The sequence below is a fragment of the Crinia signifera genome, chromosome 1 (assembly GCF_055691185.1).
Source record: "Crinia signifera chromosome 1, ASM5569118v1, whole genome shotgun sequence".
Taxonomy (NCBI): domain Eukaryota; kingdom Metazoa; phylum Chordata; class Amphibia; order Anura; family Myobatrachidae; genus Crinia; species Crinia signifera.
The window spans coordinates 382,233,339-382,257,705 of NC_139217.1; the positions used below are offsets into that span (position 1 = coordinate 382,233,339).

General features: G+C 41.8%; 1 protein-coding gene across 1 annotated transcript in view; it reads left to right on the forward strand.

Moving 5' to 3' along the window:
• Positions 1-18,899, forward strand: part of SRRM4 (serine/arginine repetitive matrix 4) — a 134,753-nt gene extending 115,854 nt beyond the window's left edge. The window contains exons 9-13 of the mRNA XM_083151483.1: positions 99-415; positions 1,832-2,053; positions 6,674-6,784; positions 6,954-7,091; positions 9,876-18,899. Of these exons, the coding sequence (XP_083007609.1) occupies positions 99-415; positions 1,832-2,053; positions 6,674-6,784; positions 6,954-7,091; positions 9,876-10,134 (1,047 nt within the window). The 3' untranslated portion in view covers positions 10,135-18,899. The remainder of the gene's footprint in view (positions 1-98; positions 416-1,831; positions 2,054-6,673; positions 6,785-6,953; positions 7,092-9,875) is intronic.
• The last annotated feature ends 5,468 nt before the right edge of the window (positions 18,900-24,367 follow it).

The window sequence follows — 24,367 nt, forward strand, 5'->3', positions numbered from 1 at the left end:
AAAAGAAATCATTTCTGAAAAGTGACTGTGGTGCTAAGTGAATAATTGCTATACAAATGTTGGGTTCCACCTATGTCAACACTCTCTTGTGTTTTCAGATTTCCCAATCAATTCCCGGCCTTTTGGCCACTGCAGAGAGTCATGAAGGTTGTCAGAAGGAAGTTACCCATGAGTATGACTCTGGAAATGATTTGTGTTCCCCTCCCCCGATGCAGACGGGTGCTTCTGGGTTGAAGGTTGGTCAGGACAAGGACAGTCCTACTCACCAGGGTTTTGGACATGTACCCCCATCTGGGAAGACCCCAAATGGCCAGAGTGACAACATTTCAGATTCAGGGAATTCTTCAGCCAGTTGCTTCTCTTTTACAAAGGATTCAGCACTTATTTTGGAAGATACCCCGACACAGGCTAAGAGGTGAAGAGATGTTTGACCAATGTTATATTGTGACTTTTATGCAACCACCCATAAGTTACTCATTTGGGATGTCTCAAATATTCACTATTTATTTAACTCCTCATAGTCATATACAATATATTGCAACAATAAAGTAATGTAAGGATTTAACTGTGAAAAACCATGTTGACCTTTTGACTGTTGACCTAGCCATTGTCAACCTAATGCTTGTGTCAACCTTAGCAATGTCGACCTATTCCATGTGTTCAACCTAAGCCATGTAGACCTTTTGTGGTCCACCCAATGCATGTTGACCTAATATGTGTCAACAAAATGACCCATACCCAAGCTCCAAGTGGTCTCTAGTAGACTCCTTCATATAAATTCATATAGAAAATGGGGTATATTCAATGCTTTTTGTGCTGACTGCTCGCTGTCACAGCTCGCACTGTCAGTATTCAACTGACCCCCCTGCACACGCTGTTTCCACGTCGCTGGGTTTTCACAGCATCGTGGAAACGGTGTTTGCAGACGCTAAAGCAGCGAGGCTTGCGTCTAAATGCAGCGGGCTCCCTGCATTAGCCACGAACCTCGCTGTTTGGGGGAAACCACACCGTCATCTGACCGCAAGGGTTCCCCCCGAATATTGAATACGGTGAGCGGCCGGTGTGGGGGTTAAACGGCGAGGTTCACTTGTTTTCAGCGATGCCCCCCGTTTAACCCGCTCGCCGGCCGCATTGAATACTGCCCATATTGTTTCATTATTTTTAGATACAACAGGGTATATTTACTAAAGTGAACATTTTTAGAACTGGAGATATTTCCCATAGCAACCAATCAGATCTTAGCTATTATCTTCCAGAAGGTGCTAGACAAATGTTAAGTAAAATCTGATTGGTTGCTATGGTCAACATTTCCATATCTAAAAACCCACACTTTAGTAAATACAGTATACTGTACTACCAACATATCTACTTGTGAATGTTGCTTGTGGTGACATTAGTTGAAGACAGGTCTTTTAACTTCATTTTATCACACATGCTATGTACAGTATCCACTTTAATTGTATTCAGAAAGGTCATCAAGAGACTAATAAAATCAAATCTCTAAAAGTAGTTTTGTAGCATCATGGCTGTACATTCTTCTACCAAAGCCTAGCCATCTTTCTCAAGACCCCTATACATCAGAAACGGAGTCAGAGAATCAGGAATATTCAACATGTTGGAAAATCTCTATAACCTGTTCACAATCCACGGATATTTTTAATTGAAAAATGTACCCAATTTCCTGACAGGTGGTCTCTGATCACCTTTTCAGGTCAACAGTTTTGGTCAGATAGAGGAAACTGCCACCTGATATATATTGCCCTTCACCTGTATAGAAAAATCAAAGATCATATGAGATAACTATTAAGAGATGGGTCTAATTCTTCCACAGAGATTTGTCCTCGTGCCTGGGATGTCTGGAGGAACACAAGAGTGTCTCAGACTTATCGCCTGACAAAAACTCTTTACACAGTCGTCGATCACGGAGCTCTTCATACAGCAGCACCAGGTCTTACTCCCACAGTTCAAGCCACTCCATCAGCTCTTACTCATCGCACTGTAGGTCATCCTTTGGCAGAAGGTCACGAAGCAGGTCTAGTTCTTCAGGTGCAAGGTAGGCCTCTGGTTCCGCTTGATCACATTTATTTATTTTCAGTTTATTACATAAAGCATATTCCGTTGCGCTTTACAATTGAAATATTTAAAATATTATAATTGTAACTAAGTACTGCCACTTGGGTAATTTTGAATCATGTTTGCAGGACGTTTAAAAGAATTAATGTTTTAAATGAAAAGGATAAAATAGTTAACACATTCTTAAATGACAGCTATGACCTATTCATGTTTTAAATAAAACATAACTTAAATGATAGTTGACTAATACATTGGCTCTGAAAGAACCGCAGAGATGTTAGGACAATATGAATCAATAGCTGAACACACAGGTCTGCATGTATGCTGCTTCCTGAGAAGAAAGTCTTTTACTTTTGGCTAAAGCCAGCTAGCTGGAGAAAACTTTCCAGAGGGCCTTTAGCCAAAGGGTCATTTTTACCCCTTTCAGACTGTCAAATTAACCCAGATTATTGCCATGTTAACAGAGGTTGATCAGCGGTGTAAAAGCGCCACAGACACATTTCCCGGGTCGAGCAACCTGGCATTTCAACCCAGATCACAACCAGGGGCGGATCCAGGATAAAGTGACATGGGGGGCACCATGATAAAAAAGGGTTTGGGTGGGGGAGGGGCGGTGTTAGTGGAGCCAGTGTACATGCTAAGAGAGCGGCAGGAGAGGGTGGAAATGGAATTAAAAATAGGCCCTGGCATTTAAAGTACGCAGGCCCACCATGGCGACAAAAGTGAAGGAGGTACTTGTGTATTTTGGCGGCGCCCCCGATCTCCATCGCGTGATGTTTTAATCACATCGCATGCCATGCACCCGATGGCATGCGATGCGATGCGATGCGATTTTTGCCCCCTATTCGATGAAAGATTGTATAAGCACCCTAAAGGGTGCTTTTAAGGACCCTAATGGGTGCTTTCAATGTTAAATGCACCCCCACGCCCCCCCCCCCCACTATAAACGTGAACCCGAAGCGTGGTGAGCGCAGCGAGCCCGCGAGGGGCGGCGGTATGCGTCCTCCGACCTTTTCATACCCCCACTATCCACGTCGGCGTGGAGTTGAGAATAGAAAGTGTGGCGAGCGCAGCGAGCCACCGAGCCCCGCGAGGGGACGCGGATACCTTCACAGGTTTCGGAGTCCCCTCGCGGCCTTCACAGGTATCCGCGTCCCCTCGCGGGGCTCGCTGCGCTCGCCGCAAGGGGACTCCGAAACCTGTGAAGGTATCCGCGTCCCCTCGCGGGGCTCGCTGCGCTCGCCGCGCTTCGGGCTCGGTGACTTTCTATTCTCCACGCTGACGTGGATAGTGGGGGTATGTAAAGGTCGGAGGACGCGTACCGCCGCCCCTCGCGGGCTCGCTGCGCTCGCCACGCTTCGGGTTTACGTTTATAGTGGGGGGGTGGCGGGGGGGGGTGCATTTAACATTAGGGTGCTTATACAATGTTTAATCGCATCGCATTGTATGGCATTGTATGCCATATACAATGTCATACAATTTTAAAATTGTATGGCATTGTACAATATCGCGCGATATCGCGTCGCATCGCATACCATTGTATGCCTTATGGTATGCGATGCGATGGGCGCCGCCAAACTACACAAGTACCGTGAAGGATGTAGTTGTGCGCGTGCCAAGGCGCGCTCCGGAAAAGGGTGTGTGGCCACTCAACAGGGTGCGTGTCAACACCATATACAACTTCTACACATTATGCAACAAAATACTAGACCCCATTGTACTTGCCCATTACACATGATGCCAAATGGAATGAGACAAAATTCAAATAATGCCACATGGATTGTGTCAAAATTCACATAATGCCACATAGATTGAGCCAAAATTTACATAATAACACACACAGAATTGAGCCAAAATTCACATAATGCCAAATGGATTGTGTCAAAATTCACATAATGCCACACGGATTGAGCCAAATGCATAAAATGCCATACGGATTGAGCCAAAATTCACATAATGCCACATGGATTGAGCCAAAATTCACATAATGCCACACGGATTGAGCCAAAATTCACATAATGCCACACGGATTGGGAAAAAATTCACATAATGCCACACGGATTGAGCCAAAATTCACATAATGCCACATGGATTGAGCCAAAATTCACATAATGCCACACGGATTGAGACAAAATTCACATAATGCCACATGGATTGAGCCAGAATTCACATAATGCCACACAGATTAAGCCAAAATTCACAATACACTTCATAAACAGGGACATTGTCCACCAAAGGCTTGCATTAAACATTTACACCATAATGTCCATTACACGTTAAGTTACACACCATTATGTCCATTATGTGTTATGCCAAGCACCATAATGCCTATTAAAAATTATGCTACATAAGTGCTGCTTCTCTACATGCTCATTGCCAAGGGTTCTATGCTCATTGCCAGAGGTTCCATGCTCGTTGCCATGTGGGATTACATGCTCATTGCCAAGGGGTAATACATGCTCGTGGTAAATGGGGGACAGCTGCCGCCAGGCAGAAGTGATACCCACTGACAGTGGCAGAGCCTAGCTGTATTCAGAGCCATGCAGGTCCTGGCTATTTGAAATAATACCCCTTTCACACCAGAAAATGCATTCCCAGGTTGGCCCCTTTTACACCAGCCTAGTCCCTGCATTTTCTGGTGTGAGGGGTAGAGAAAACCACCCCTCCCCCCTTTAACCAGTTATCTCATTTAACCAGCTATATCTTCGGAACCAACTGACCCATTTACATGAGACAAGTATTATATTGAAGAACTTTTGAGTGGGCTTTGAATGATTTTGTTCCAGTGAAACTGGAACGTTTGGTTCCAGAGTAATCTGCTCTCAAAGAACATGAACAGCCATGAAATTACATTTCAAAAATAAAAAAAATCGGTTTACACTCAATATCTCTGGAACTGATTGACCGATTTGGACCAGCCTGGTATCATATTGAAGGCTGGAACTGGCAGCCGTCGGAACCGGGTGGGGATCGGAATTGACGTGTCCCATATTATCCTATGGGGAAAAAACGTTACAGGTTTGCCAGGCGATATCTCCGGTTCCCGGGGTCTAGAGACACGGGGCTGGGCTCGTTGGAAAGCCCTGGTCCTCAGCTACAAATAAATGACAGGGGGGGCACTTGCCCAGGTGCCCCCCCCTGAATCCGCCACTGATCACAACCATTGTTGAACATGGCTGTGACCAGTGTTGCTGTATTTTTCTAACTATGTCAGTGCTCCAAGTTTTTTCTCCTCCCCCGCTCAACCCCATCACCGTTTGATGTCAGCAACCCAGCAATAAGCCTGGTCAATGTGGTTAGCAAAACACTGCAAATGCTGGGTTGCACCTGTGTAGAAATACCAAGTGCGACTCGGCATTTGTGGTGTGAAAGGGGCATTACAGAGGTGTATTGCATCTATATGCTTTATTTATTACCACACATATTCCACAGCGCTTTCCCTGTATTCCACAGCACTGTCCCTACACCCAGTTGTGTTAACAATCCCTAATTCTTGAAGGATGTGTGGTATAAATCCTGCATCTAGAACAATATATCTGCAGCAAGGCTTTCCCCAACTTTTTTTTCTAGTAACACCATATTTCATGTGATATATTTGCATAGTTGAAGCCTTAGCAGTTTCTGTCTTTTGAGCATACACCATCTTCTGAGCATCTTAAACAGAAGATTGCACCACCAACAAAAGTGGTATCTGGGTCAAAATTCCTTGTATAGCATAGGGCCCCAGAACCACTTTCCTCCGATCAATAATCACAAGCTGATTCAGCTGGCTCCACATCTAGTTATTACATCCACTGAAACACAGCAAACTACAGTATATAGTACAATACAAACACGGTAGAAACAAAATCTTATCAGAGTCCTATCTGAGAACTAAAATAATGTAAGAACACTTAGCAGCCACCCAAGCAGTTAGGTATCCAGTACCTGTGTTGTGTTGACACTGTCTAGGTCGAGTCACTAGGTTGATGACTAATGATCAACAGTGACTAGGTCGACACCTATAAATGGTCAAAATATTGTTGGTCAACAGTGATAGAAGGTTGACACTTACATGGTCAACACTATAAAAGTCGACATGATTTTTCATTATTGTTTTTATTGAGACTGACTTGGTTCATACTTTACCAGCCAAGTGGGCATAGAGTTAGATTATAAAAGTGTGCCGAGCAAAGCGTGGCACCGTGCCCGAACCATACAAGGGAATTCGGTAAACATACACATTGACCATGGAGACATATATCAACATAGACACCAAAAACTGTGAAAAACTCGTGTAGACCTTTTCAGTGTCGACAGTGTAAATGTCAACCTTTTGTTTGTGTGGACTTTCTGTCAATGTCGACCATTTATATATGTTGACCAAGTCTCTGTCGACCAATAGTGGTCGACTTAGTGACTGTCGACCCACTATCACATAACCAGATGTTAGAATGAGTTTTATGCCAGGGACCTTATTGGGTATACCTTCCCTTAAACTCAAAATAAGGATATACTCTAAAAGAGATAGTAATCAAAACTATGAAGTGTGGGTTTTTTTTGTTCATTCATATTCCATTTGTACAATTGTGTTACATTTTCATTGTATCTCTCTCTACAGATCATACTCAAGATCTCCCAGTTATTCATCAAAATCTGGTAGGAAAAGCGCTGGAAGCAGAAGTTCCCGAGCCAGGCGGAGTCCCAGTTACTCTCGCTACAGTCCCAGCAGGTAATATTTTACATTGACCCGGGCGAAAAAATGCAAGATACTAGGTGTATATGTTTAGCTCTTTCAGGTCTTTTGAGGAATCTCTGGGGTAACAGATCTATAAATAATTCCTCTACTGGTAACATTTATTTTGTGAAGAGCACAATTGTAAATAAATTCTTTCCTACAGAGAGCGGAGCAGTAAGTTTGATTCTGCCGAAAAGGAGACACAAAAAGGAGCTCACAGGAAGAGACGCAGCTCCTATTCCCCTATGAGAAAGCGCAGGAGAGATTCCCCAAGTCACCTGGAAGCAAGAAGGATCACTAGGTATAAAGCACAATCAAAACACAGAAATCCATGTACTTGTTCAACACTAGACGTTATGCCAGACGTTTTTTAAAGTTGCAATCATTTACAAGTGCAATCACCCCAAAGTGGTGATAAATAAATAAAGAAATAATTGTATCCGGAGAGGTTAAGTTCATGTGGATTACGCGTTTCTCCACCTCCTACTCGGTGTCAGCGGCTTCCTCGGATCGTGGTGATCTGGTCACCACGACTGTTGTTGTGTTTTTACACATATATTTTACTCTTATTTTTATTTTTTCTTATTTTTAATCACATCGTTCTTTGGCTTTTAACAACTAATACTAACAGTGCCTGTATTTTAAAGAATCAAGTCTAATATCCTGAATTTAGAAACATAAAAAAAAGAGGACTTTTAGTATATGCCTCCAGGCATTCAGTTTATGTTATCTACACTAAACCAACTAACTAATTAAGTCTATATATATATATATAACTATAGATTTATATGTAATAATTTGTGTGTGATCAGCGGTGTAGCTAGGTGCCATGGTGCCCGGAGCAAGGGTATGTTTCGTGCCCCCCCCCCACAAAAATAAATAAATTGCAGCTTGCACTTTAATGCCCATTACACTTAATGTCACACATCGTAATGCCCATTACACATACTGCCACCCACCGTAATGCCCATTACACATAACGTCACCCACCATAATGCCCATTACACATAACGCCACCCACCGTAATGCCCATTGCACATAACGCCACCCACCGTAATGCCCATTACACATAACGCCACACACCATAATGCCCATTACACATAACGCCACCGTAATGCCCATTACACATAATGCCACCCACTATAATGCTCATTACACATAACGCCACCCACCGTAATGCCCATTACACATAACGTCACCCACCATAATGCCCATTACACATAACGCCACCCACCATAATGCCCTTTACACATAACGCCACCCACCGTAATGCCCATTACACATAACGCCACCCACCGTAATGCCCATTACACATAATGCCACCCACCATAATGCTCATTACACATAACGCCACCCACCGTAATGCCCATTACACATAATGCCACCCACCATAATGCTCATTACACATAACGCCACCCACCGTAATGCCCATTACACATAATGCCACCCGCTGTAATGTCCAGTACTAATTATACCACACAACATAATGCCTACTACACACCGTAATGCCTATTACATATTATGCCACATAAGTCCTGCTTACATGCTACATGCTACATGCTATGGGTTTCATGCTCGACAGCAAGGGTTTCAATGTTTCATGCTTGATGCCAGGGGTTTCATGCTCCATGCCAGTGGTTGCATGCTCTAGGCCGAGTAGGAGGGCCCTGCTAGGGCAGGGCAGCAGGGGGCAACATTTGCCAGGGGGGCCAGCAGGGGGCAAAAGAAGCCAGGGGGGCAGCAGGGGCCAGGGGGGGCAACTTAGGGGAGCACAGCCACTGCGCCCCCCCCCCTTATCAGCTCAGGCGGGGCAGGGGCGGGTGCCGGTCTTTGAGGAGGTGCGCACGCCTATGGGAAAGGCGGCTGCAGGTTCAGCTGGGTGGATGGGCAGGCGCCGGGCAGCACACAGGCCGGGCAGAGCAGGCACGGCATCATTCATTTAAGGTGTGCGCCGCCGACCTGCACCCCTTCGGCGCCCGGAGCATATGCTGCACTGGCTCCGCCCTCCCTACGTCCCTGCCAGTGATTAATTTATGTATAATAAATACTTGTTATTTTAAAGATACTTTCCAGCGCAGTCTTTATATGGTTGTTTTTTGTTTTCTGTCTGTGAAAAGAGGACCGAGCCCACCCCTTTTATAAAGATGCTGCAGGAGGGGTATCATTAGAATTAGCCAGGTCTTTTTTTTTATAGCGCGAGTATACTGTGTTCTTATTTCTATAACTTTAGTTATTGCCATCAAATGATCTGAAGTCATTAATTGAAGTACTGTATAGTTACGTATTGCGCCTCTAAAAAAAACTTTTGCATTTTTAGGAGATATTTTGCACATCTCTTGCAGCAATGTTGGCACTCAAAGGGTTAAGCATCGGCGCTCAGCCATGAATATCCGGAAAACCGGATGTTCCCAATATCGCTCAGAAAGAGCTTTTTTGAGCGATATTGTTTACAATATCACCTAGTGTGTCCACTCCATATGGTTATGCATGCTTCTGCACGTCTTTAACGACCCCCCCCCCCTTCCTTACCCGAACATGTCCGGACAAGGAAGTCCTCATTAATGACCTTCATGCTGCAGTCGCTCCCCCGCCATCGCTACCTTTTCCTACTGGCATCAGCAAGTGTGTATTCACTTGCCAGTGCTAGCACCCCGCCAGATCCCAGCCGCCGCAATATCGGTTATTTGTGTATCGGCTTTGGGGTGCCTTGAGGGTGCCTTGAGGCCTGAGACTGGGAACCACTTTTCTAGGTATAAATGTCCCTTATTGTCTATATAATATGTGTTTATAGACATCATGTCCAGCAAATGGACAGAAATAATAAGGACCTTTCAGATTTTTTTTATATGTTTGTAATCTCCAAAAAATCTGTTACATAACATGATTAATTCCTCTCAGTAATTTTGAGATTACTAATAACTGAATTTCCAGCATAAAAAACGAGCATTGGGGAATCTAAATATAGACAGTTCTCATAATCAGGCCTGTCCTTACATGGCACCTGTGACCTAACGCGACTTGGCATGTCAGCTATAGAAATCCATCACAAGCTGTGCTAACATGTCTGTCATCTTTCTCCACACAGTGCTCGCAAGCGTCCCATCCCATACTACCGGCCTAGTCCATCTTCCTCCAGCAGTGCCAGCAGCACCCCCCCTTGGGGCAGCCACAGAAGCAGGTCCAGGAGTCGCAGTTACTTTAGTCACAGAAGCAGTCGCAGCAGGAGTACAAGCAGTAAAAGAAGCAGCAGCGAGGACTGGGACCGAAGCTCCAGAGAAAACAGCAGGAGCCGCAGTCAAAGCTGGAGCCGAAGCTCTGACTCCTGTGACAGCACCAGGCGTTAAGACCTAAAGCTTACAGGGCCTCCATGTTATCCATACAGTGCTCTGCAGCAGGGCCACTCAACTATGTATCCTGAGCATCATGTCCACTCGTGTTTAAAAGCTTCTGATAATCAGATACATTGCAATTTTATTTTACAGCTTTCTACTGGACTGTCACTGAGTTATATCATCGGAAAACAAGAGGAGGTACCTAGAATCTTCCTTTCTCACTAGTTTATTGACCAGAAACACCTGTCTGTCAGTCATTTAGGATCCCCTCTCTCCGATCCCACATGGAATGCCAAGCATGTGAACTTGTCACCGCTCAGATGCTAGATGTCAAATTAACTCTCAGCTGTCAGTGACCATCAAAGCCCCTGAATACTGTCTCTAGCCCCACAAGTCATCTCTTGCAGGATAAACTGGGATAATAGTATTTACTTGTCCAGTTTGGTAGTGACAGGGTTAAAAGCTTTCTGAGGTGACAGCTGTGGAACATCAGGATTGCAGCTAGACAGCCATCTTCCCAAACTTATCATTTCTCCTGACCTTTATAAGAAATGGTTTGTTTTCATATGTGACAAGTAACTGCCTGAGGTGAGCCGTATTTCTTACACATATGAATATACTGCGATGAGTCACCGGGGCTGCACTGATCTGGTGACTGCGACCCCATATTTCTACATGTTTTGGCTTCTACATCATTTCATAATTGAGTTTGGAAAGAATGCAATCATAGCCCAGCACCTCATAAGCAATCTGTGATATTGCTGTTTATTTATGATTAATGTTAATTTATATAGTGATAGCCATATGACATCATTCTAGTCTATAAGCCTTAGGTGTCTACAAGGGCACCACAAATGAGTGATGGGGATGGCTACAAAGAACCCAGGCCTCCAATAGGCAGCTGCTAGTGATGAATTATGATGGGGGAGGTAAACACTAGGGGGTTCATTTACAAAGTGCTTATGATCATGTTTGTGCCCAAAATTAAAGAGGGCAATGATTTTACCACATTAATGGTGTTACTGATTATAAGTGGGGCGGAGTGAGTAGATAGTGATTGCTGACCGCTGATCCCCCACCAATCCCATCTCCTGCCCTCCTCTAAAGAAATGCTTTGAGGCCTGGATACTGCTCAAAACATCATTGTGTAAAGTATGTAATACACTGGCAGCATTGCAATTTTGATATCAATAGGAACTTATTAAATGACTGTGGACAGTCAGTTGACTCTTCCAAATGATGCTGAGAAATAGTCAATAACTAGAAGCCACTAGGGCCAAACTATGGAACAACATATAGTATGACTGGCAGGGAGAGGATACACTACATTGCTGTTTTAAGATTTATGTACTTGTCTATGTATTTATTTCATATTTATTATTATTATTATTATTATTATTTATATATTTCTTCAGGGAATTTTAAATTACAGTATTAGTGATTTCACAATTCCAACCTTCTAATATTATAAATGGGAAGCATGTGCAGATTTTGTATCCAAAATATCGCATAAAGGGCCAGATGCGCTATGCTTCAAAAGTGATAAAGTGGAGAGTGATAAACAGCCAGCCAATAAGATCCTACCTGCCATGTCACAGACTGTGTTTGAAAAATGTCAGACAGGAGCTGATTGGCTAGCTGTTTATCACTCTCCATTTTATCTCTTTTGAAGCTTAGAGAATCTGACCCAAAATATTTTACAGAATAAAGACACTATTAATTAGCACAAACATGTATGTGTACATATACACATAAATATATGTACAGTGTATGTTTATATATATATATATATATATATATATATATATATATTGTATATAATACAGTATCTGTACTGAGACATAATTATTATTATCTTTATTCTCAAAGGCCCCTTTGACTTTGGATACAAAATCTTTCAGGGAAAATGAATGTCTGTTCTAATGATTTCTAGGGTAATTTATTTATTATGTCTGAGGCACTAATGGAGAACGTGATAGGCCTGAACACTTCACTTAAATTAGGACATACTGCTTCAGGCTTACACTGCACCTGAATTTAGGAACACTGAGTATAACAGCAGGCTTACTTGCACACTGACGTCATCTGCGTATACTGTACATGCAGGTCCACTTCTGTGCATACATTTCTGAGATCATAAAGCTTTATTGTGTTGAGGTTGTCTCAGTGTTTGCACCTACTGTACAAAGGCTACTGCTCACCCACATGGCATATACTCCCTTTTTAAATAAGTAGAAGTCTAATATGAGTTGTAACTCTACTAACTAGGGAATCTGTTTACTAATTAACATGTGGCCATCGATTCAATTAGCTGTGTTTCCCCTGTGCATTAAGTCACAGCGGGAGATGTCTTGCAGCTTCAGTAGCTGCCAGGAAAAGTTGCGATAATAAGGTTTAACCTGTGGGAAATCCCATACAGCCCTTATTATACACAGAAGTAATGGGTTAGTGAACTGTGCAGAGGGAAACATTGTTTTATGGAATAGCTGTGGGTGTGAAACTCTGAGCTATTCCCCACTGGGTAAACTCTGTAGCTAATTGGACTCCCCCTAAGGGATCGATCCTGGTATATGCGATCCAATCTCGCACCCTTCGGCGGTTGGTTTCAGCCCAAATTCATACAAAATTGCTCATTGCCATTTTTGAATTCCAGCCACTGCATTATATTATTGCCACTATGAATTCAAAGGGTGCAAATTCTGTCCCCGAGATGATTCTCACCTTCAAATTCATTGCAGCTAATAGGCTCAACCCCTAAGTCTATTCTTACATTTAACCATATTGAACAAAGGGCCTAACACAAACAAGATGTACATCTCAGATGGTTATTGATCTGCGCATGTCCAGATCTGTGGCTCCATCAACTATCACAGTCCCCCCTCATCCATAACATTATTTACATGCTGCAGCTGTATGAAGGCAGGGATTGGGTGATACAGAAAACAGGGGTGTGTCAGCCTCATTTCATGGGCGTGCCAAGTCCTGTGGCTGCATCCCTGAACCCAGCTTCACTGGCCCCAGCTTCACTGGCCCCGGCCAGAAGCATAAAAACACTGATCATACTGAAGAATCTGAGGGTTACTCAGATGGACAATGTGCATGCAGATGTTCCAATGCTGCGTCTTTGGATCATAGAAGCTAGCAGGAGGCATCTACAGACATAAATGTCACCTGCAGTATTAGCATTTTATTGCACAGTTACTGTGTACAAAGTTGCAGCAGCTGGGTATTAGCATACATCTCTGAATCAGGCCTACAGTACATACCATCATGTGTGCAGAACACTCCCAATCAGCTTTTTCTATGCCCTTAGTACCTATATACTGGCTGTATCTATATGCTGAGATAAATTCCCTTATCAGACAAGTGTAATTTATGAGCCTTAAATGGATGGGCATGGGTGGATTTATTACACCTTTTGCTTTCCCAGAATCGCACCTCATTCATTAATGTATCCTTTCCACTATTGCGACTTCTCTGAGGGGAAAAGTTGCTGCCGATTCCCCTCAAACCGCCCGGGAGCTTCCTGGGCAGCAGAATCACATACAATATATCATATGCTGTCCTTCTGCATAAGATATATCATATGCATTCCAATCCGCTGGGAGGCTGTCCGAGTCAGGGATTGGACGTGCAGAACGTCCGATATCCTATGCGCATCGGACCACAGATCGGCTCTTAAACACATACTATTTGGACACTTTTTAAATGATTTCTCAGCCCGATCCATCTGAATCGGGTGAAAACTGGCCAAATCGCAATAGTGTATGGCCAGTTTAAGAATAGGAATGGATGATGACTTACAGGCAGAAGAGTTGGATTGATGTTGTGCAGGTGCTCAGTGCTGAGACAGTTCCATTTTACAAACCCAGAAAGGTATTTGGGAAATAGGAAATGATGCAACTATATTTATATGTTGAAAAACATTTCAAAGACCAAAACGACAGTTACTGGAAAACACCCAGCGGTTTACATAATTATTTTTAATGGGTGAGTTGTTTTAATGAACATGCGCTTTTCAAAGCCACTAAAACAAACTGATAAAGAAAGAAATGCTAAAGTGAAATTAGCATGCGCCTATACCGAATTCAGTCTATGAGAATTCCGTATATGCTGGTATTAGTGTTGGGTATCGCATTATTCTCCCATGTGTTACATAGTGCTCCGTACTATAGTAAGAAAGAGCTTGCGGTATGGTTCTATTTATATCTGTTTTTTTGTATTTTTATTTATGTACTCCGCGTTCTGACAGAATAACTGTGATATCTTTTTTTTATTTATTAAATGAAAATGATGGAAGCGTAAGGGACTTTATTCTGAGTCACATGCTGCAATGTAGAAGGTACTTGAGTAATTTGTTTCTACAGCGTTTGCCTCTACAGTCGCACTGTGCATGCACCCAGAGTCTGCACGCAGAGTTGCGGTTGTGATTAAGATACATGGTCTCAGAAGTCTTTTTAAAATGTATTGAGCATTTGTGGGCAGTGACAGGGTATTGGCAAGGGCGTAACTACCATAGGTGCAAGGGGTGCAGCTGCTATGGGGCCCAGAGCTGAAGGGGGCCCATCTTTACTGTCTAAGTAATATGTTTTACATACATTTATCACCATCAGTTGATAAATAGGGCCTACGAATATTTAGTTACGCCTTTGGGTATTGGAGTAGGGGTCACACAGAGATGGTCCATCGGATGGGCGTATTACATGAGTGTCACATACAAGTGGTTAGATGTATAATTACTCACATTGGAGGACATACTCTGACTGCCTAGCTTGGGGCTGGTGCAGGTTTCAAGAAGCACCATGCGATATTTGAGTGGGCATCTCAGATATTGCACCTTCAGGTGCCCGCTTGTACACGTATTTGCATGAAGTGCCAGAAGCAGTACCCATAAGAGGTGCACAAACGCTTACATTCACTCAGAGGTGCATCGCAAAAGTGGAAATCAAGGCTGGCGAGTTTAGTGGTGTCTGTAATAGGGATGGGACAAATAGTTGAGGATTCAAATCTAGAAGTACTGTAACGATAAAGAGAAATCATTCAGCATAATGGTCAGTAAAAGAGATACCCAACATCCTGTTAGGAGACAATAATATAACAACAATGCAAGATCGTGTGTTCTCTAGTCATGTGGATATGTGCTAAACCTTCCTTTATACTTACCCAATATTATAACTGACTACCTAAAATAAAGAGGGTCATTCAGGTTGGCTCGCAAAGCACATTTGCTTTGTTAATAGGCAAAATCATGTGCTCTGAATTTTACATCTGGCCCAACTGCAGTGCACATGGTTTTGTCCATTAGCAAACCAACTGTGCTTTGCAAACCAACCTGAATCACCCCAATAATGTGCCACAACATAGGCTACACTTCTCTCCCACACTCCTATTCCAATGGCTGCTATCAGTGCTGCTCTCCTTATTTAATGAAATTGTCTCATTGTTTGAATTTAGCTATTTTAATTTATTTATTTATGTTTGCTTTTACATTTACATGAATATTAAGAAATGTACCCTACTAAACATGTACGTTTAGGTGCAGAGGTATCATGGGATATAGTAATAGGTCTGATAGATCTGTATTCAGTTGTCCCTTCTGTTTTCTACAAGCTTAATAATTATCGCTAAGGTTTACATCATTTTTTTTTACTGTGTTTAGACCTTTGCATATTACTTCTTATAGAATTACACAGCTGGATTGCACATTGGGGTCCCAACATCCAGTCCCCATAGTTACACATAGAACTCAGAAGCAGTATTGTGTAGTCTTCTGCAGTGGCTCTGCTGTTCTGTGAGTACAGCCGCCAATGTGGTGCTATGGGTACCACCACATTATCTAGCACCACTTTCATCAGGCTGATTATCGGCCTATGGACCAGGCTTAGCAGGGACTCGGGAGGGTTGTGGTACTGTGGCAGGTATTATTCTGGGGCTCTGCGGCTTGTTAATTCACAAGAAGAACATCAGGTTCGGTAGTACTGAATGTAAAACGGGATGAATAGACTTGTAACAAATGCAGCGTGCAAATGATAATGTTTTGCTTAATAATAAAGTTCAATACAGGTTGAGTTTCCCTTATCCGGAAAATATTCGGGACCACGGGCATACTGGATAAGGGATTTTTGTGGATCTTGAAATATTGTTTTCTTCATATTTCCTGGTCCCCTGGCAGTGCCCCGATGGTCACCCGACATCTGCCATGTCACCCGGCATCCACGGCGGCCTTTGGAATCTTCTTCAGCGGCATCTCCGGTCCCAGGGGTGCACTGCGTGAGTGCGCAGGTGTGCCGGTGATGAGGATTCCGCCGTGGACACAGGGTGACGAGGGAAGTATGAAAAAAAAACAAAACCCTGAAATATTCTGAATATTTCAGTTTTTGGAATATACTAATAAGGGAGACTCAACCTGTACTATATTGGAAATGACATGAATTAATGCTTCACACTCCCCTATATTTAAGCAAAGAAAGCCAATGTTCCACTGTGTAAGCTGTAACATAAACGATTAGAGTTTCTCTTGCCAAAGTACAATCTACCGGACCGTTAAAATGTCATGCAAACAAAAAATAAAACGAGTTTACATTTTGAAGGTTAATTTTCCCAGCCAGAACGGTTGTTGTTTTCATTTGAGTATTTCAGAACCATATGCACAAGATAAATAGTATTTATATATTTATTTATTTATGTATTTATTTTTTCTTATGCCTGAGTTCTGCTTTGTATGTAAATGATCATTCTTTCCTTTAACTTCACCATTTGTCGCAGACGCGCCACTAAACTGTCTGAACTATGCCAGACATGATCGGAAACATTACTAGATTTCATGGTCACTTAGTTCAGCAGGATAACCACGATGTGAGTGCTGCAATTACTTTTAATGATGCATAGCGTCGATACAAAAGGAGCAATATTGCACTGAATAAAAAAGGCAATTACAAACATTATGTGTATGCACACCTGTCAGTGTAGATGAACAGACCATTGTATATCCTGCCCCTCTTGTATTCACGAGTCAAGGCTGATAGAGAACAAATCTCTCATCAAGAACTTTACAAAGCTCTTCATGAATCCTATATGCGTTTCATCTGCTCAGAAACAATTCTCACTGTAAACATGTCAAGTTGATTTTCCTCCGGTGGTGAATGTTTTATTTAAAATATTGATGTCTATGTGTGTTGAATTTCTGGACCAATATAATTTTGCTATGCATTGTATATAAGGAGAGGAGATAAAAGTAATGTAATATTTATTTCATGTATTTATGGTATAGTGTTGAAATTATTGTGTGCTATATTAGACTACGTCATATTAGGCACACCGGGTATAGAAAAAGAGGTCAAATTTACTGTACTGGCATCCTTAGTGCAGCTAATTTAAACTAAGACATAGGAGCCTATTTATCAAGCCAAACCCATGCAGAGGCGGCTGTTTGTGCATTAGTAAGATTCTTTATTGTATCAGGGATGTTTACTACCATCTGAATGCAGGAGATACAGATAAGGAAAGAGGTAGCAGTCCCGTTATTGTTTCTACAGACTGTCTTGGTCAGTGTACCAAGTTCAGAAGAGCTTAGCTATTACGAGTTGGGCCTTACAAGGTAAATGTATTAGCCATCCACTGGAGAAGCATCTTCGAATCCCTCCCCAACAGGCTCCTCCTCTCCATTTTATCGCAGTGGTTTTTTTTAAGCTACATGCGTGGAGAAAGCTGGGTCAAAATAATGTGATATGAAAAGTTATCATGTTACTAAAGACTTTTCATTGGGACAGGCTCTTATCAGAACCACTGTACCAGGCTAAGTTTTTTGTTAAACTCCTCAAACCCCCTTCTCCGAAGTCTCTTTTTACCACAGATGAAAGTTATCAGGTGCCTTTTATGAATATAAATGAATAGGCCCCATAAGGTGGGTTAATTGGACATATTGCAGCAGTGTTTAACCCATTTGGGAGGACTTTTGTTGTACCAAACACATTATTTTTTGTGGTTCCCAGGCAACTATATTTTTGAACCAAAATTGAATCAAACTATGTTTTTGTTCACTTTTTTTTAAAATGTAGAATTAAAAAAACATAATTGAGAACAAAACAGTAATTTCTTTGCTTCTCCTGAACAACGAGAACTAGGCAATGTGCCTGTCATCTATGTACTTAGTCATTGAAAAAGTGTATTTGGGGATTGTATTGTATTATTTCTATAGATTGTAAGCTTGTGAGCAGGGCCCTCCTACCTTTTTGACTATCTGTAAATACCCAGTTTGTGTATACAATTGTAAAAAGGAATATGATGTGCTATATAAGAAACTGTTAATAAATACATTTATCTTTAGATCACAATACAATAAGACTCCACTAGGCAACCAAGACACATTCCCTTAGCTGCTGTCATCAATACATAGGGACTGGTAGAAAGGTGGTTGTGCATTTAATAGCTTACAACCTGGGTTAAATACTCCTGCTAACGTAACCATTGTACTGCGCAAGTGGTTTGTTATTCATCAACAATCTATTGGGTTAAAACTGGAAGTACGGTAGATGTTACGATTTATTCTTCCTGGACAGATGCGATTTGTGGTTACAGAGCTCCTACCTAAGCTCTGACAATAACACATTGTTCCACTGCTGTTACAATTGGGATGTATTCCTATCAAGGGGGATATTTATTATTAATTTTATATCATTGTACAGTGCTAAAAGACATGTTGTGTTTTAAACCTTCTCTAGTATTTCATTTGTTAATATGACCACACATTGAAAATAAAGCATTCGTATGATATGAAATTTGCCTAATTATTGTGTACCAACAACATCTGTCATTGCAATATTTTATGAAGGACAAGACTTCTGCAAGTATGCCTCTTATCTTGAGTTTTCTTATTATGGGGCAGATGTATTAAGCATTAACGAGATAAATGCAAGGGTGATAAAGAGGGATAAACTTCCAGCCAATCACCCGCTAACTGCCATGTTACAGGCTGTGTTTAAAAAAGTCAGTAAGGAGCTGATTGGCTGGACGTTTATCTCTCTTTATCACCCTTGCCCCTATGTGTAATACCTATGATTTGCCTTGGTTAATAATGATCACAAACAAGAACTCATTCACCTGTAAAGCCTCACTCTAGCTGCAAACATATATTTATAAATAACTATATAGAATAATTGAAACTAACCTATAAATCATGAAGGTAAAATGTGCTGTTCAATCATCCTATGGCAGATCTGCAGTTTGGCCTCAGTACTGTCTGTCACAGGCAGCTGAAAGCGATAAACGCTCTGAGATAAATAGCTTAACATAACTTATAGGCCCCATATATGACATGTTATGTATGTATAAGTTATACATACATAACTTATAGGCCGCAGTCCTCTGACACCTGGAACGGACAAATAGGAATAGCCATCCTGTTGAATCTGTAAAATTTGCTGACGTCAACCAATTAACCTGCAGTATTTCCTAGATTCCCTGTTGGATCACTGATCATAAATGGCTGCTAATTAACATTTTTGGATCAGATGAACAGGCTCAGTGCCAGATTAAGACTTCAGGGGGCCCGGGGACCTTTAGTCATTTGTCATTACTGGCTGCAAACTGCATGGGAGAATATTACACTGTCAAAACACAGAGAAAAGGCAGTATAAACTTTATCAGTGGATAACTGCAAGGAGGAGATTACATACATACATACATACCACATGAAAAGCCTGTGTTTGTCCCTCTGCACCTTACTCTGTAGGACTGTAGGAGTCCTCACAGTCCCAGTGCTGCATCTGATTAAAAACCCTCCCATGACTAGGCTGCTGCTGCTGTCCTCCATGGGCCTTAGAAGCATGTAATGAGCTCCACCAATTAGAGCTCAGCACAAACCTCTCAGCCTCTGCCCTCTTGTGCAAAGTGTCAACTCCCAGTAATGCACTGCACACTTGTGCAGTCAGTGTGCCTTGGCACCCCATGCTCAGCACCATTAATCATTGTCACTTTGGCAGATAGGTGAAGCTGTAGCACTACCCATGCACAAAACCTTTAGCTTTGTACCCAGGGGTACTGACCCCTTTGCCCCTGCTTTAATCCGGCCCTGAACAGGTTGAGGAATACGCACCCTACTGTATTGTAGGTATTGCTCTAAAATTACAGACAACCCTTTATGGAATTAAATGTAATATTTAATTAGAAAAATCAAGTCTTTAAATTTTCTAAATGAGATGACTATAATAAGAATAAAGAATACGGTGGCAGGAAAAATAACCAACAGCAATATCAACCACATCAAACTTACAGCTGATTCGCTGGCTTACAACTCTGCTTCCAGTTTTACGTGTTAGACCCATCCAGGTATCAGGTCTCAGAACATACACAATACATTTTTTTAAAACAGCGGCAACTGCTGTTCTTTACCGCCACAGCAAGCAAAAAAGAATACACAAACCAACCAAAAATGAAAGGAAGGGTGTGGTAATAAGAACAAAGAGGCCAGACTCTTTGCAGCTATTTTTTGTGACATGCCACAGACTTCCCCACAAATGGTTTATTTACTAAAATGGGATTAAAGATTGGATGTTGCTAGGGGCAACCAATTAGATTCTATCTGTTAACTTCTAGAAGGTGATAAATAAGGAGTAAATTCTGATTGGTTGCTATGGGAAACATCCCATCTTCAATAGAACTACCATCTTAGTACATAAACACCTCAGTCTCAATCTCTTAGCCCTCCATACTCAATCTGCGAAGCGGTGGTATATGTTCATGAAGTCAATATTCAGAATGTTGACATTGGCTGAATGTCGACATTAAGAAACTCAACATGGACAGTTTGTGGACATGTGAAATGCTGACATTAACATTGTCACATTGACAGAATGTCAACAGATGATTTTTAAGGATAGGCTTTCGTTATTATTAGGGCTATATGCAGAATAAATACTAAAATATTGTCGACATTCTGACACAATTTAAATATCAATGGGACATTATGAAGGTCGGCATTTGATATTTTGACAGATACTGTCCATGTCAACAATCTAAAGTTCAGATTATTTATTGAGTTGCCATAAGGAATCAATCCACCTTAGCAAAAGAATTCGATTTTCACACATTCTTAGATATCGGGGAAACTAGAAGTAGCATGTACCTTCAAAGCGACTTCTTTGCACGTTCATTAATGAGACAGGTAATTTCTAGCACACTACAACCAACGTACTGTAAAATAAACATTCAAACACACAAAAGTAACAAAGTAACATAGTAATTAAGGTTGAAAAAAAGACATTAGTCCATCAAGCTCAACCTACTGTATTTGACTTGTAACTAATGTATTTGACTTGTAACTACTGACTTGAGTAAGTCATATCTATAGGATTCCCTTAGTGGCCAAAAATGTATCCAGTTTTGATTTAAATTCATTAACAGTAGTTGCTGTAACCAGCACCACCGGCAATGAGTTCCAGAATTGTACTGCTCTAAGGGTGAAGAATCTTCTTCTTAATTCAGTACTGATTCTCTTTTCCTCGAACTTAGTGACCAAGTCATCTCCCAGTTCCCTATGATTTCCAATCCCTTATTTGAACATGCTTGTCATTTTTCCTCTCAACCTCCGTTTCTCCAGTGAAAAGTGACACCTCCGTTTCTCCAGTGAAAAGTGACATATGCAATAAAGATATTCCCAATCTTCCCGTATTCTCATGATTCATGTAACACTCCTAAACAAATTTTTAAGTCTGAATATAATGAAAGGAATGTTCTAAAGTGAGTGGGCTGTGAAGTGGCTTTTCTATGCTTTCCATTATAAGCATTTACAGCTCATCCTTCCAACTTTCAAGCAGTCACATAAACATGTTCAAGTGCACTTCAAATCATGAAATGTGGACAAGCTTGTTGTTAGCATTGAGTGTAATTGCAACTTCATATATTTTGTAGTTTGTTAATTATCTTTAGTAACGTATCCACTTGCTTTTGCTGGCTTCCCACAACAAAAGACCAAGAATCGATCTGCAGCAACAAAGACACTGAATTCAACCTAGGAGGACTTAATGGTAGGTACTGTAGCAAAGACCACTTACCATATATTTAAAGCTTTTACAGCAAAATAGTCATTCTGGAGTTGGCCTAGCTTTTAGTTAAGGCAAGGTGTTTTTATAGTAGTATCCGGATTAGGGATGCCAATCCCGGGCATTTTTTCAATCCAGGAATGCGGGATTAGAAAAATGGCCATTCCCGGGATCCCGGGATTGGCTTGCCTAATAAAAAAAACACCTTGGCTGCCCCGCATATTCTTACTTTTGTGATACGGCCAGGAGCCTGGCAGTGAAGACGGCAGGTGGGAGGGCAGTGAAGCCGTGCAAGTGGGCAGGCAGTGAAGGCTGAAGCCGGTAGCACAGCGGGTGATGCAGTCACGATGAGATAAAATCCCGGGATCGAAATCCCAGCGTTTTAGGGGCCAAATCTCGAGATACCGCTGTCCCAATCCCAGGATGGCCACCCTAATCCAAATGATAGACCAACAATGTTTTGGTCAACAGTCAAAAGTACTTAAGGTCAACTGTCAACAGGTTGAAAAGGTCATCATGACAATCAGCGAACCACAAATAGTCGATACAATTTTTTAAAATAGTAATAAATGCATTTATATAAGTCATACAGTAGGTGTGATCTACGTATTTGGCCAAGGTACAAAAATAAATATAATTCATGGACTAATATATGACAGAGTATAATTTGCAATGACCAAATTATCATGGGAAATGAAATAGAACACTTGACTTAATTCTATAATATCACCTTTTTTCAAGTACTTTGTTTTGAACATTCCAGTTATAGTGGCACACAGAAAGTACTCAGCAAGACAAGCTTCACACAATAGGTGTCATGTTCATAATAAGTAATGTTTCCACTGTAGCAGCAGGTACAGCACACTCATACTATTATACTTGTCACCTTAGAAGCAATCTAAGGACAGATTTAATTTAATTTCCAAAGAGTTGAGCGTCTTCCCTGTCAGTTACTTTGATCTATTGGAAATAATAGATGGTGTGTTATCTGAGTGATTATTGTGTTTATAAAATTATCAATAGAAGGATTGAGAAATAGCACTCTCTAGTATAATACGTGTATCTGATTTACTCCCGGGATTGAAAAAATGCCCCTGGATTAACATATATTTGTAACGCCATTTGGCTACACGCGATTTAGTAAACTGCATCCCTCTTTTATATGAATTGGAAATAACCTTCTTGCAGCATAAACAGAGTAAATAGGGGGAGTGTATGAGGGAAGTCCCATGTGCAGGCTCCACGAGGGCCCCTCCCTCTCTCAATTTATGTAGCTCTAGCAGGGAGGTAAGTATAGCGTAATGGTGTAGAATGTGTGGGGTGGGCAGGGGGAGAGGAGATCCAGCTACGGCGAACAGCAGGTGAGAAGTAGATCCGGTGGAGGTGAGCAGGGAGCGGGTCTCCTAATCATGTGTATCGACAATCCAAAGGCTAAATACAGTAATGGCACTATATTGGAAACTACTCAGGATGAAAAGGATCTAGGAGTGACTATCAGGTGACTAAAGGCAGGTAAGCATAGATGAATGGATGCATAGCGACAGGGCCGGAGGACCTTTAGTCTAGACAAGGGGGCCCCTCGCACTTGTCATTACTGGGCGCAAACTGCACGGGAGAATACTACACTGTCAAAACACAGAGTAAAGGCATTATAAACTTGGTAAATGGGTAACTGCAGGGGGGGGAGATTAATACAAACATATATATATATATATATATATATATATATATATATATATATATATAGCAATCCAATGCTGCCGGCACTCCGAATGTCTCAATAGCAACTGCTCCAGGTGCCAGAAATGCGGTAGTTAACAGTCCAAGAGAACCCACCGAAGTGGGAATGAACGGCATTTGCGGAGACTTGTTTGAATGCAAAATAAAGTGTATTAAAGATACAGGTATGTGGGGGACGTTTCGGGGTATCAGCCCCGTCCTCAGCCCCAAACCTACAGCTGTAGGTTTGGGGCTGAGGACGGGGCTGATACCCCGAAACGTCCCCCACATACCTGTATCTTTAATACACTTTATTTTGCATTTAAACAAGTCTCCGCGAGTGCCGTTCATTCCCACTTCGGTGGGTTCTCTTGGACTGTTATATATATATATATATATATATATATATATATATATAGCAGACAGAGGGGTCTGGCACTCCACTTGCCAGCAGGGAATGGCGATAGTATAGTTGCCTGGGTGCTCAC